Source organism: Saccostrea echinata, unplaced genomic scaffold (genome assembly GCF_033153115.1).
Source record: "Saccostrea echinata isolate AGI-Se365-2 ecotype Australia unplaced genomic scaffold, CSIRO_AGI_Sech_v1 ptg000001l, whole genome shotgun sequence".
In the NCBI taxonomy this organism is placed as follows: domain Eukaryota; kingdom Metazoa; phylum Mollusca; class Bivalvia; order Ostreida; family Ostreidae; genus Saccostrea; species Saccostrea echinata.
Genome location: NW_026889750.1, coordinates 27,873,463 through 27,888,963, shown reverse-complemented (window position 1 = coordinate 27,888,963; position 15,501 = coordinate 27,873,463). Strand labels below are relative to the sequence as shown.

Sequence of the window (15,501 nt, the reverse complement as noted above, 5' to 3'; positions counted from 1 at the left end):
GATAAAAAGTCGTTTTGTAGAAAAGTCGTTATTACGAGATAAAACTGAATGCCGATCATTAATTTGTAATGACGAGATTAAAAAAATCGTTACTACGAGTGAAGTTAAAAAAGTCGTAATTACGAGATAAAAAAAATTATTAGGACTTTTAAAAACCTGTATTACGAAACAACAAGAGGCCCATAAGGATATCAATTAACATTCCCCTTTTGAAGTTTTCGCAAGTTTTATGGTCGATACAATTAATTAATGACCTTGTCAGCAAATACAACCTATCATTGAGTCAAATGCTAACGGACGTTTTTCATACTTATTGTTAGGCCATTATTTACATACTGAATTGTCTACAGATTTTTCCATTTTTCCCGATCTTGACAAGGAGCACACGGCGCATGTGACTGGTCGGCAGGGGAAGCTCACTCCTCCATGACACCTGATCCCACCTCTCAGTGAAGTTTTAGGAGGTCCATGTTTGATCTGCTCCCGATTTGTATTCATTTGTTTAAATGGACTTTTAGTTTCGAATACTGTTAGTTATCTCCATATTTTATATATTCTTGAACGCTCACCTAAGTATCATCTGTTTCTCGAGCTATTCAGGTACTTACACCCCCCCCCCCCTTTTCCCCGAACTTGACGCATGTGACAAGCCTCACCCTGAGACCTGTCTCGTAGACCCTATGACATGAATTCTAGCATTATTTGAAAGAGATAGCTGTTCATCATAATCTTACAAACGTCATTTGCCAGATTAATGTTCAAAATTACATGTAAGTTAAGATTTTCAAAGATATATATGTACAAATTGTACATGTAATGTACTTTGAAAATATGACTGACTTAGCTCTACCCTGAGCAAGAGACAAATTTTAGAAGAGGGCAAAAATGATTGTTATCATCATGCAATCACTTTGACAGTTTTTCGTAAATTTCGGGAATTATGGTAAATGTAAACACCCCCCCCCCCCTAAATACACGTTATTTAGTACACCTCATAACTCGTCTTTCCTCGGTCAGGGATTGTTGCACAGTAGGTACACTTTAAAAGCATCTTATTAAATTGAAACTGATTTGGAGATTTCTTCTATGAAGGATAGAATCCTGAAGAAAATCTCCAAGCTCACAAAGTCTTAAAAAAAATTACCTCGGCATAAATTATAAAGTCCAAGTCAACCACTAAAGGATCAGTACCGAGGGCATGGTATATTTGTGAACAAACATAGGTAACCAGAGATTACAGAGCTCACCTCAACAAATGTTGTCTTTAAATAAGGCAAAGTCCTACACTAAACTAATAATCTAGTAGTATGCATCCCTAGATGTAACATTTATGCAATTTTGGTATGATAGGGTTTGTATAATTACTTGGGAATGGGCTTACCTAAAACTTTAAACTAGTCACTCATCCAGAAAATGTAAGTCAAATCCAGTATCTGAAGCAAGTTTGAGAGTATTCATCCCGTGATGCATCATCCATGCAAGTTTGCTTCAGATAGGCCTAGTAGTTTCTTGGTAATGGACCTTCATGCTCCAAAAACATTAACTTGGTCACTCATCTGGAAATTGTAGGTAAACTCCAGCATCCAAAGGAAGTCCAGTAGTGTGCATCCTTAGATGTATCATCCATGCAAGTGTGGTACATAGGCCATAAAGTTACTTTAGAATAAACCTGCTCCAAAAACTTTATCCTGGTCATTCATCCGAAAAATGTAGGTCAGATCCAGCATCTGAAGCAAGCCTGGAGGGTGCATCCCTAGATGCATGATCCATGCAAGTTTGGTCAATTTAGGACTTAAAGTTATTTGGAAATGAGACCTGCTCCAAAAACTTTAACCTGGTCACTCTTCTGGAAAATGTAGGTCAGATTCAGCATCTGAAGCAAGCATGGAAGTGTGCGTTCTTAGATGTATCATTCAGTCCCGTAGGAAGCAAATTCAGTTGGGGGGGGGGGGGGCACAGCCATACATTTTCAGTTGACAGTTGAGGGGGCACTACCAAAATTTTCCTGATAAGCAAAAAAAGAACATCAGACGTTTTTATTGAGGTTGAGGGGGCACAAGCATATAGTATCTATGTTTACTATAGTAATCTATATATCGACAAAATTATTGGGGGGCGGGGGGCACGAAACTTTATAAACCACATAGTTTTGGAGCTATTGTAAAAATAAATTTTTAGACATCTTGACCTTTGACAAAACCTTAAAACACACGAGTTTTGCCAATCTCCTATGCAGAGTTGTCGTTCGTTCTTCTCTCAGACACCTCTGCAATGGGCTCGCGTCAAGATTCTTGACGTAACGTAAAAAACATAACATTTCAATTAAACTAAGAATTTTATATTTATTTAGTAAATATCTATCTTTAAGGACTATCATTAGTTCAGACATTTAATTATAATGAATTAAAACAAACGCACTATTTCTCGTGCTTATCACTGTGATATACGCGAGCCAACGACAGACGTGAATGTATGAGCCGATGGTAGATTTTGCTTGTTTGTTTGTTGTTTAACGTCCCTCTCGAGAATTTTTCACTCATGTGGAGACGCCACCACTTGCCGGTGGAGAGCTGCAAATCTTGTCCTATGCTCGGCACTTACGGCCATTGAGCAGTGAGGGATCTTTTTCGTGCCAACACCTACTGCGACACGGGACCTCGGTTTATACGGTCTCATCCGAAAGACCGGTCTCCACGTCCCACAGTGGGATTCGAACCCGCGACGTAAGGATCAACTCCTTACCTCGCGACTCTAGAGCAGACGCTCTAACCACTGCGCCACGCAGGCGACGCCGATGGTAGAGAGTGGAATTTTGCATTATATATATAACGCGCGTTGGCCTAGTATAATGACACACAATACGCGTTTTTGTTTTTTGCAATGAAACATTTTTTCTTATGGAGCTCAAAGGGATTTTCTAATTTTAAGACATTTTTAAAACGCCTCTCAGAACATAGAATCGTGTACGACATAGTCCAATTTTGCAACCTGGTGTACAATTTTGTAATTTCAGCAAAGACACGCCCAATTTTGTTTTTTTTTTTTTTTTTTTTTTTTTTTTTTTTTTTTTAGTAATTAGAACATTTTTTTCCAGGTTTAACGATTATTTTTAATTGGGAGCGTTGAAAAGATGAAATGCATCCATTTTCTGAACCGAATTTTCGACAATAATTCTTTCTTAATCCCTTATATAAATTGAAAGAAAATATTACATCTGATATAATAAACTATCGTACAGAACGATATTTCGGGACCTTGAGTTTCGGCACATCTTCACTACTTTTACCCTATTCTCAAGAGTTATGGATGCCGAATCCGATTATATTGACATTGATAATTACATAAAATCTTTTTTTCTTTTCTACCTGACTGCATTTTCGAAGTAAATATTTGAAAAAAAATATTGAACAACTTCTTTTAATGGTTTTTCGAAATTTAAAACAAGATATGGCTAACAAAATAGGCATTTTAAAAGCATAATATTACAAAACACAATTGGCTCATTCAACATGTTCTCAGTCACTGCATCAACTAAATATTAAAATAATGGTGGTTGAGTGATCCTACAATCCCTGTCTTCGTTCCTAGCGTGTTCCTTCAACATGTCCATTATTTCACTTTGATATTCCTCTGGCGTGGGCTTATTTCCCGTTGCCCAATAATAAATTTCCCAGTCATTACTTGGTTTGTTTATTAGTGTGTCGTATAACTCAACCTGGCGCTCTGTCATATCACTTAGATATTTTGAAGCAAATGTACTAAGAAGAAGACCATTCTCAAGCATTCCTCTCTTTCTGCTCTGGTAAAGTAGTCGAGCTTTCCTCACTTCCATATTTTCTCCATGTCGCTCTGCATATTCTGGAACAGGTATAAATTCTGGTTGATCACCGTTTCCAGACGTTGAACTTGAATATCTTGGAAAATTTCTGTAACATCTTGCGACAGTAGATAATCTAAGGAGTCGAGGTAGATTCGACATTTTGCTCAAAATGAAGTTACGTAAAGTAAACAACTTACGAAAGACAAATCCGAGGAGTTCCGAGAATTTTACCAGTCTTGGTTTTCTCTTTTATCCTGCATACAAAGTTTCCTATTTGATTTCGACAGAAAAAATTGTTCAACATAGCAAATATCAATGTATATTGTGTGGAAATGTAAGTTTTAACTATCAATGCTTACGAGGTGTTAATATAATACCCAATTTCTATTTTAAAAAACTTTCATCACTATTAAAAAAAATACATTACAATTCTATTCAAAATGTCAATGATCACAAGTTTCAAAAAAAAAAAAAAAAAAAAAAAAAAAAAAAAAAAAAAAAAAAAAAAAAAAAACTACAAAAAAAAAACAAAAAACTTACGATCTGTCTTAAAACTTTTTTTACGATAAATCTTAAGTCAGTTTCATGAAAGTACAACCTCTACAATAAATGTGATGTTGCAGAATTGCTCTAGCTGTTAGAAAGAATATCTTTTCACAGGTGTCTTGGTTCCTTGTTGATATGTAAAAAAGAGAACTCTTTATACATATTGAAAAGGTATACATAATTACAAACCAAAACTCAAATATCTGTAGTCTTTTGTATGTCCCTATCCTTCAAGGACATTGTTAACTGTTGGAATGTCGGCATCCAAGGTTATAGTTTTAGGAGCAGATTTTCTTTCAAGTACTCATATGCCCTATATTGATCAGAGATGCATGGATGATGCTTTTAGTATGTTTCTTTGTACCAGTCCGTCTTTCAGTTGCTGCATTTTCAGCCAAAGAATGACCAGGTTAATGTTTTTGGAACAGGTTAAATATTTTGGATCAGGTCTCAATTCCAAGTAACTATAAGCCCTAGATTGACCAGACTTGCAGGGATGATACAACTAAGGATGTATACTTCCAGACTTGCTGTGGATGCTGGATCTGACCCACATTTTCTGAATGAACAAGGTTTTAGTCTTTTGAGAAGGTTAATTCTAAAGTATCTATAAACCCTATATTGACAAAACGTGCATGGATGATATATCTAAGGATGCACATTACCAAGCTTGCTCGAGATGCTGGATTTGATGTACATTTTCCAGATGCATGACCAGGTTAAAGTTTTTGCAGCAAGTTCTTTGCAGTGTAACTTCAAGTCCTCCCTAGACCAAAGTTGCATGGTTGATGCATCAAGAGATGAACATTCTCAGACTTGCTTCAGATGCTGGATCTGATCTACATTTTCTAGATGAATGACCGGGTGAAATTTTTTGGAGCAGGCTCATTCCAGTGTAACTTCAATCCCTATCTTGACCAAGCTTACATGGATTTTGCGTATAGTGATGCACACTATCATACTTTCTTCAGATGCCGGAATTGACCTACATTATCGTGGTGCATGACCAGCTTAATGTTTATGCAGCATGTTTATAATTCCAGTTTAAATTCAAGCCCTACCTTGACCAAACTTTGATGGATGATGTATTAAGACTTGCTTTGGATGCTGGATTTGACCTGTATTTCTTAATGAGTGACCAAGTTTAAGGTTTTGGAGCAGGTTCATTCCAGTTTGATTTAAAGTCCTTCATAGAGCAAACTTGCATTGATGATACATCTAGGGATGCATGCTACCAGACTTACTGGTTCTTTGGATGTTGGATGCAGGACTCGACATTAAATTTTTTTCCTACTTGTCAATTCGGACAAGTAACCAAGACATTTACTTGTCCGAATTTCAACTTCACTTGTCCGAACATTTTTCAATAAAGATCTAATGCTGTCGACTGGAAAACTAAAATAAAGTCCATTACATGTGCGTGATGTTATTTTTAAATACAACAAACACATTAAACAAAATTTTATCTAGACTTTCTGTCCTGACAACATAAATACTGCCAAACTTCGTAAATTCCATGCCTTTGTAGTAGTATGCAATTAGTGAACTTCGATCCCGATCGAGTGTGAACTGGATTACATAGCGATCCATATCGGGATCGAAGTTGGGTTTTTATGTACTGTTTCCGTCTTTAAAGTACTGGTAAACTTTCAACAGTTGTTCTTTTTATTATTTAGTGACTTCTTTACATAAAAATGCACTTGTCCAATCGGACAAGTGCCCAGCAATATTTACTTGTCCATATTTTTTTTCCACTGGTACCGGACAAGCGGACAAGCGTTAATGTCGAGCCCTGTCCAGGATGTGAAATTTGCTTTTTAGAATTGACCAGGTTAAAGCTTCTAGAGCAGGTCCATTCCCAATTGAAGCTTCTAGAGCAGGTCCATTCCCAATTGACGATAAGGCTGACCTGGACCAAACTTGTATTGATGGTGCATCAAGGGTTGCACATTAACAGACTTACTTTGTATGCTAGATCTGACCTGCATTTTCTGGATGAATGACCGGTTTAAGTTTTTTTTAGGACAAGCTCATTCCCAATTAAAGGCAAGCTGTACATGGACAAAAATTGCATAAATGTTGTATCTAGGGATGCACAGTGACACTACTATATTATTAGTTTAGTATGGGACTTTGCCTTACCTAAAGATAACATTCTTTGAGGTGAGCTCTGTAAGCTTTCAGATTACCTATGTTTAGTTTTAAAATTTTTGCTAAAAAATTGAGTAGTGCAGACGCTCAACTCCTTGAGTGATAGAAAATTGTATATTTTCAAGCATTTATATCATGCTGAGTAGTTGCCTATTTATTCAGGACATACATAAATATTGAGACTGAAATTGGCAAACATTTCTACAGGAAGTAACTCAGTACTTGGCCCAGCAACTGATTGGAAAAAAACTGTATGCCACATCAGCATTTCAAATGTTAATATATTCTTCACTTGTGTTCTGAATTTCCTTGCAAATTTGCAATCATTCTTATCAAGCATAAGTTTTTATTATGTGTATGGGGTTGCAACCACAATACATTCCCATGTAAGAGTGTATTCATAAGAATGGAATATTTTACGTTTCTTTTTTGTTCTAAATTATCTTCAGGTGTATGATTGTTTTTTATCTATTGAAAATATTTCATCTTTGTTCTCCAGGATTTGTTTAATGTACAAGTCAAAATGATGGACTTTGATGGGATATTGGCCTAAATTTTTTGCCTTTAAAGAAGACCGATTTATATTATGTCAGATGAGAGAAATTTCCGTACTTACTATTATGACAAATTTGGGATCGGTGGAGTGGAGGAGAGGAAATCATTAGAGACTCTTCTAAAAGAAAAACCAATAAGTGTGGAAAAATTAAAGCAGTTTTGTCTGCGATTTGCTATGCCAGCAATGTATCGAAATTATGTCTGGAAACTAGTCTTAGGTGAGTTCTTTACTATGATTGAATTACAAAAAATGATACTTGATGAATGATAGTAGTTGTTATATTATGTACATATACCAGAAAATTTTTCCAAAAAATGATTTATCATCACTCATCAGTTACACGTATAAACAAATATATACACTGTACTAGCCTCCTTTGTGCTTTTTCTCATTTTAGATGTTTTGTGTGCAAATTCAGACTCCCATGAATTTCTGATGCAGCAAAGGAAACAAAAATACAATGACTTAAATCATGCTGTAAAGTTGTTACGATATGTTGATGAAAACACACCCATAGGAAAAGTCTTCCTCAAAATGTACCTTGTGGAGTCTGGCCAGATCAAGTTTGAGCAATACAAGGTATATTATTATTATTTGAGCAGAGAATTTGACAGTAATTTAAAATTACTGATTGTATATGAACATGTGTATGAGCTTTTACAAGAATAATTCATTTAATATTATTAGAACAGTTGCACATAAGACTTGAATCCATTTTGTACCAGCTCCCATGTCTAATATATAGTTTCATATATCATATAGTATAACAATAATAAAATCTAGGTCATTTTCTTGTACACCTGAGATAAAGACTGTTTATATGATTGGATTTTTGTACTCTAATCAGATTTCAACATAAATTATAGGATAAGAATATGTCATTTTTTTAATGTGCAGTTTGTTTTTTTATTCAGTATGATTCGGAGTTTGAGGATTTCGTTTCAATAGCAGCAACAATGGCAAATATATGTGAGGATCTGACAGATGCCTACCTCATTTCTGTTGAATTTTACAAAATGTACAAAAAATCCAAAGATAGCAATTCAAATCTGGTAAGTTTTTTTCCCGCTATTTACATATATTAAAAAAGAGGGTGATTCTGGAAAACTGCAAGTGCATGTACATTTATTACCTTATGGATGAATTTGAACTTGATAAAAATAATCTTACGTGATTTCATAAATTCACAAAATGATTAAAATTTCAAAAAGGTTCAGAAAACAACACAGAGCCTCAAAACTGAAGATGGAGATGGAAAATTGTTTGACCATTTCCAAAAACACTCCCTATGGAATTCTCTTCCCTTAACAGTGTGGTTTGATAGCTGTTTTGCTGAAGTGCTACCTGAAACATGCCTTGAAAGGTAATAAAAACCAAGTATGACAGTCACATCTACTTACTAATATTTCCTTAATCAAATTGAGATAAACATACATTATCACTAATATAAGAGATACAGTTTATATACACATGTATTAAAAATCAACAAGTTTAAAGGAAGAATGAGAACATTTTGTATAGCGTTTCTCCTCAAACGGATGGTGTATGGTTTTAAAGCATGTAAACCAATTGATTCCTGGTCATGTCAATATTAGAGAAACTTTCTGTCTTTCTCAGCATGAAGATGCTTTTGTCATTTTTTTTCCCTTAATTATACTGTAAAAATTTGTATTTCTTCATTTTGGAATGTCAATCAAGTGCTGGCAAAATTTAAAAAATTACATAGTCAATTTAAAAATCAAAAATGCATTCTAGACTAGTATTTAGGAAATTCTATTTTGTAGAAAATGAATTTTTAACTTTTATTATCTTAGCTTTAAAATATGACTCTTGTAAGATTGCAGACCAATTTTAGTTACATGCACAATTGAATAGTGAATTCAATTCAAATTGAAGTCCATGTTCACTAACCCTAGGGTTAGTGAAAAGTGGAATAGAAAAGAAACATTTGGCTAGCAAATGGTGACTGCAGTCTTAATAAGTAAAGATTTAAGCAGTAATTGGTATCACATGGTTAACCAATTTTTTAAGAATGTAGTTATTTATTTTTTAGTAATTTAGTAAGTAATAATTTTATAACTTTAAACTTGTGTAGATAAATGCACCAACAAAAAGAGTAGAAGTATATTAAACATCAGATGGTATATGCAAGAACTATTGTGCAATGACCATTATTCTCAATTCAATTTATTCTCATATTGTGTAAAACATTATAAGCATGATTTGTTATACAGTTAAAAATTTGTACTTTTATAAATCTACATTAAAAAAAGTCTAACATTTCCAATGTTTTACTGAGTGGTCATGGAAAAATCCATGTTTGACCAGAGTGAGATATTGGACCTGTCAGTGAGAAATTGAACCACTTACGTCACACAATGGGTGGTATCATGAAAATCTTATTTGCATTCAATGGGGTTACAGTGACGTAATTGACCGAGTTTAACCTCAGTGCTGGTAAAGGAAATTTACATCTCGGAAACCAGCACAAGATACATGTATGTCAAAAAAAGGTATACAAAAAAACATTTATTGACTGTTCTCAGGCAAAATGCATTTTGTTGACCCCTAGAACCAAACTGTTTGCTGGAGGCCTAACCGGCCTCAGGCAAACAGTTCGGTTCTTGGGTGTGACAAAACGCATGCTGCCCTCAAACCCGGTCAACAAATGTATAATATTGTTGTTACATGTAAGTGTGAACTAATTTGAAGTACCCCCTGGTATTTATCACTGATTTAGTTATGGATGATTTATCTCTCTGCCAGAATCTGGGACAAAGTCATAGGAGGTGCCCATGGCATTGTAGTGTTTGTAGCAGTAGCTGTTTTTCTGACCTTCAAGCGACCACTTCTGAGCATGAAGAGCAAAACAGATATGATTCAATATTTAATGGAGGTTTGTTCCATCATATTTATCAGAGCAATTCTCTGTAAAAATCAAATGACCCAGAGCTAATATATCTGGAATTTTGATGAAAATCATGATATTTACATGCATGTATTCTGGTGTCACATTTTTTATTTATACCATTAAATGTGATTTTTTCCCCCTCAGCATCCCCCTCCCTTGAAACCCTTATTTATACCCTAGGCTTGATTATGATTAAGTTATAGGTACCCAGTAATTTAGTTTTACCTTTGATGTCTGGTGGTAGGGCAAGCATCCTACTGGTTTGATGATAACGAATGAATTTCACAGTTGGGTAGCAAATCTTATGAGAAAAATTCCTATTATTTTTTAAGGTCAGAAGTCAAGGGTACCATGACAATTTTTCCATGTTATTATTACCTGACCTCAGCCCCAAAGTGATGTATTTTGCCTTGTTTACAATGCTTTGTTATTTGCAAGTGATCTTAAACATTTTGAAAGGGATTAAATTTTCCCATATCATAAAGTACTGTGACAACATATTTGGGTATAACTGCAGAACTGTAGCTTTATGGTTTTATATTTTAGTCTTTGACCATAACGCTACAGATCCCATAATGTAAATAAAGTGGAATTTATGGTGCAAGATTTTCTGCACACTTTGGGGATGTATTTTGCCACTTTCCAGCATTGGTCAATCAACGACCTTTTATCCCCTAATTTTAGACATATTCTATAACCAGCCTGTATATTTTATCCACCTCCTAACCGTTTATAGTCGTCTCTACAGACAGTTTATTGGTCTGTAGAGATGACTATAAACGGTTAGGAGGTGGATAAAGTATACAGGCTGGTTATAGAATACATGTTTGTCTAAAATTAGGGGATGAAAGGTCATTGATTGACCAATGCTGAAAAGTGGCGAAAATGGTCAAAGACTAAAATATAAAACCATAGTGCTACAATTCTACAGCTAATTTGGGTATTATCTACACCACTATACATTTTCCATCTTTGCTTTCCTGGCTGACCCCTGGCCAGCTCAGAATGGCCAACTTGAGGAAAATGAAGAAAATTCAATTCTGAGATTCCTTCGATATCTGACACCACACACATGATAGTGGATTAAGACTAATCGTGACAATTGCAGAAGTAGATATGGTTTGTAGTAGGAATTAATCCTTATCCCATTGTGCTGTGCGAGACAATAAACTGAGGAAAATTTCAAAAGTGAGTTTTGTTCATTTTCCCTGAAGCCCATTTTAGGTGGAGGGGCTAGTCAGGGAAGTAAAGATGGAAAAATGAAGATGGCTTAGATGACACTGACACATGTTGTTACTTCAAAATATAAGAAAATTTAGCCCCTTTGAAATCTGAAGGTAGAATGCAATAGAAATTGAAGGGAAACAAGGGGTTTTCAAGATGAAAGAGGAGGACTGAAAGACAGCATCGCCTTTAATGGTAAAAAAAGAAAAAAATATTACAAACAGGGAAAAAATAATGCAATCTGTTTCCTTATATTTTATGTGTGTTAAGTTAATACATTTGTAACTCATTGTTTTGGAAAATGAATATTCTGTGGAATAAATAAAAATCATGAATTCATTGAAATTTAGGTTGTTTTCCATTACTTACTTAAGACATAGGTTGTTAAATAAATAATTTATTTACTGAACAAAATGAAAATTAACTTCCAGTATGTTTATACATTGGTTTGTACAAATTTATTCAGGAAACAAAATGATTTTTTTTTTTACATCTATGGCTGAGGGGAAATGGGAATATTGATTTTCAAAATCAAATTATGAAATGTTAAAAAAAAAATCCTGTTACATAGAAATGTACATGTAGTAGTATATAAATAATGAGCAAGAATAGAGATGCAGGAATGAGGTTCATACTTTTCACCATGTTAGAGTTATGAATTATTATTTTGATACAAGTATTATGTAGCTGATTGAGTCTAATATTTTTCAGCTCCCAGAAGATTGTGGGGATATCATTGTGACTATGGCTATAGACTTGTGGAGCAAACAACACTCTTAACAAAGAGAGAGACCAGAGAAAAGTCAATTAAGGGTTTTAGAAAGTTATTATCTCGATTTTGTTAGGTGCAGTGTTGTATAGATAAAGTAACTGAACATGGAGAAGTTAAGCTCTGTTGAATACTTGAATTGCTAATGACACTTTTTACAAGAATTAATATAGGTACACTAGACAAAATTGCTCAATGCATTACCAAAGGAAATTAATATTTTACATTTCAAAATTTGTCTATGATGTACATTGTATCTGATATAAAATTATGTTACTTAAGTAAAAATTGATAAGCATTTAAATGTCTTAACTGATAAATAACTACAATGTAAATGAAAAATCATGCACCTGCTTTTTTTGGAGGAATATATTTCTATTTTTTTTCTTTGTGTTTGTGTTCTTTATGTTTGTATCAATTAACTAGAGTGTTCCAATGAACACTTGTGTCGCCTGCTTTATAGCATCATTAAAGATGCAAATAAGATAGGAGTGCTAATAGCATTATACCGTAGTTCATGCATTTACCTTAAAAGAAAAAAAATCCATGAATAATATGACTGTGATGTAATTAGAAATATGATTCCCCACCCTCAATGCTAAAATGAATAATGAAATTGAAATGATTAGAAATAATTATTTATCATTTTAAGATAATTTAATTTTGATTGTAACGCGTCATTGATTGGATAAAAAAAAATTAGTTTATAACTTTATATCCTATAACCTGTGTTGCCTACGTCACAATGACTTACGTCAAAAACGTATCAATCCGCTTGACGTTACTTTTAAAATATGTTCAATTTGAAGGCACTTTTGAAGGATAAATTGTTTTATTTTCTACACTTAATATGGAAAATTAAATTATAAGGAATGAATTTAATAGCTACCCAAGTTATACTGGTATAACCTGGGCTAGAACAGTTTACGCCTTTTTAATTACAGCTTCGCGGTTTATAAAGCGTTAAACTGCCCCAACCCAGGTTGTATAGTATAATTTGGGTAGCTATTAAATTCATTCCTTAAACGATCCTCTAAAAGAGATTTCAGTCTGTCTTCAGACTTTCTGCATTTTGTCAGTCTAAAACCATCCATTTTTACCGATCCCGATTTATTTTCATAATATTTAAATTTCAGTTTGTGTGGTAACTGTATATTATACAGTTTCAAAGTACAGTGGCATAAGCTCATAAACATGTGATATAAATGATAATTATCAAAACCCTCTTCTAAAAATATAAAACATGTAAGTTAAATTAAACGTCTAGAGTATTTTTGCAAAGTTGGTCAAAGGCCAAGGTCAAGTGATCTGTAACGTTGGTATTTTTGGAAAGTATTTTATGATAAACTTTGCACATGCTAAATAGCTCAAACTTACCTCTAAAACGTCAAAAATATGATGTATATCGGCACTATGAACTATTTTGTAAAGTAGATCAAAGGTCAAGTTCAAAGGTCATGAGGTCGGTAACCATGGTAATTTACAAAAGCTATAGTGCCAAGCAAAATATGTACAAAATATCAAACCCATACCTCTTGCAATTCTCAAGATATAAGGTGTGACAGACGGACAGACAGACAGACGCCGGGTAAAGTGATCCCTAAGTGTCGCTCTGCTCTGCAGGCGACACAAAAAACTCGGAAAAAATTACCGTATTTGGCATTTGACCCTAGAAGAGCATGATAAAGCAGTTAATATTGTGTGTGCAGGGGGCTATGGGGAAATTTGTTTTTAAAAAATGTTTAAAACAAAAATTAAAACATTATTCATTCCTCAGTGAAAAATTGCTGCAAATAGATAAAAATGTTAACTTCAAATAGCCACGGCATTAAGTAAGCACCACACGACAATTTCAAGATTGTTCCACAAAATTGGGGTAACCGGAAGTTGGGTGGACTGGGTATGGACACCAAGGCACTGGATCAGTGGATGACTACTAGGTGATATGATGGTCAATAGCTGTATATTGTTTGATTTTTAACTGGAAGACTGCTTCTGTTGCAACCTTATGGACCACCATCTGTAATCACCGACTTCAAATCTGAGCATTGCCAAAAACTATGCACAGTGCACGTAGAGAAATTGGTTTTCGGGCAAGAAGGTCATTTCAGGGTCTTTGCGTGACACCAAGACATTTTGCAAATGTTCAATTCACAAATAAGAATAACAAGTGGTACGTTAGCAATTTTGTCTATTGTATATTAAACTAGTTTATATTTTAAAAATTTCCTGTTGGATAAGCATGCAGATTAATACTGGATATCAAAAACACCGGCCCTTGATTTAATAGTCAATTTCTCTAATGTGTCAGGAAATTATTTAGACTAAAAGTGTTGGTTTACAGATATGTAGTATAATTAATACATTATGACAAATACACTACTCAAAAAGGTGTAGAATTGGCTTAATGTAGAAAGAATTCCCTTATTCAGAACAGAATTTTATTAATTAAGGAAATGAATAACACAATTGTATTATCATTATAACAATGAAATCTAAAGTTCAGACCTCACTTTTCATCATGTAAACAACTGTTAAGTGATGGTTGGGGGGGGGGGGGTTAAGATGGATTTAACCTTTTCGAAAAAAAAGTTTTAGAAAAGGCTTCTAATTTTATATGTGATTTGTAAACAGTTACAGGGGTTTCTATCGTGTGCAGTGAAGTTTAAAGAAAACAAAGCTTAAAAAAGTAATGAACAAGGACAAAGCTGTCAATGTGATAGCAAAACAGGTTTTGTTTTGTGTGAACAGTATGCTTAGGCCATCTGTCGACCGTGAACATTTGAAATATACACATTATTTAAATCTGCAATTTTTGACATTCGGTTGAAGTTACGTGGCCTTTTTGTTTTGAATGTTCATAGAAAAAACAACAGAGATGAAGATGACAATCAAGCTCATCCCTACGCTTGTCAAGGTTGTATAATAATTGGACATATCTGGAAAAATAAGTTGGAAATTTTTAGGCAATATTAATAAATCCTATGTACATCTTAGTTCAACAACTGGTATTAAATGATCAAAAATGAAAACAAAGTAAAATGTACATCTCTGATATATGTTTATATTAATACTTCATATCTCGAAAACTGTAGCATGAGTTATTCGAACATATATTGTACCCTAAAAACAATATTTTGCATAAAAATGACTAAGCTAAGAACTGGTATTTTTCTCATTAATTTTCAACAACAAAAATCCAGGTACCATGAACATCTCTAATATACATGTATGTTTAATTAATCTGCATAATAAAAATTTCCTTTCTTGTACACTAGGAGGAGTTTTCCGGACAAATCATATACCCTATAAACAATACTTTGCATAAAAATGAATTAGTACAAGAACTGGTATATTTCTCATTAATTTTCAAGAAATTAAATCGAAGAACCATCATCCTTAATATATGTTTAATTAAACTGCAAAAAAACTTCCTATCTTGAAAACTGTAGGAAGAGTTATCCGGACAAATGTTGTATCCTATGAACAACTCGTTCGCCGCGCCGCCTCAAACCTAAGACGTA

General features: G+C 34.0%; 2 protein-coding genes across 2 annotated transcripts; one reads left to right on the top strand and one right to left on the bottom strand.

Moving 5' to 3' along the window:
• Positions 1–3,403: 3,403 nt before the first annotated feature.
• On the bottom strand, positions 3,404–4,011 carry LOC133173563 (succinate dehydrogenase assembly factor 2, mitochondrial-like). The gene has a single exon (XM_061308578.1). The coding sequence runs from the start codon at positions 3,977–3,979 to the stop codon at positions 3,539–3,541; it is 441 nt and encodes a 146-aa protein (XP_061164562.1). The 5' UTR covers positions 3,980–4,011; the 3' UTR covers positions 3,404–3,538.
• An 84-nt stretch (positions 4,012–4,095) lies between these two features.
• On the top strand, positions 4,096–12,330 carry LOC133173458 (TBC1 domain family member 7-like). Its single transcript, XM_061308479.1, has 7 exons — positions 4,096–4,154; positions 7,017–7,290; positions 7,471–7,652; positions 7,988–8,125; positions 8,285–8,436; positions 9,840–9,969; positions 11,920–12,330. Exons 2-7 carry the CDS (start codon positions 7,104–7,106, stop codon positions 11,986–11,988), a joined length of 858 nt encoding a protein of 285 aa, XP_061164463.1. The 5' UTR covers positions 4,096–4,154; positions 7,017–7,103; the 3' UTR covers positions 11,989–12,330.
• Positions 12,331–15,501: the final 3,171 nt, after the last annotated feature.

What these genes read in the sequence shown, in the direction of transcription:
- LOC133173563 (XM_061308578.1), bottom strand. Translation starts at nt 3,979, where the DNA reads ATGTCGAATCTACCTCGACTCCTTAGATTATCTACTGTCGCAAGATGT.
- LOC133173458 (XM_061308479.1), top strand. Translation starts at nt 7,104, where the DNA reads ATGTCAGATGAGAGAAATTTCCGTACTTACTATTATGACAAATTTGGG. An exon ending in TGTCTGGAAACTAGTCTTAG is followed by an intron (nt 7,291 to 7,470) that starts GTGAGTTCTTTA and finishes TTCTCATTTTAG; the next exon opens with ATGTTTTGTGTGCAAATTCA. An exon ending in TCAAGTTTGAGCAATACAAG is followed by an intron (nt 7,653 to 7,987) that starts GTATATTATTAT and finishes TTTTTTATTCAG; the next exon opens with TATGATTCGGAGTTTGAGGA.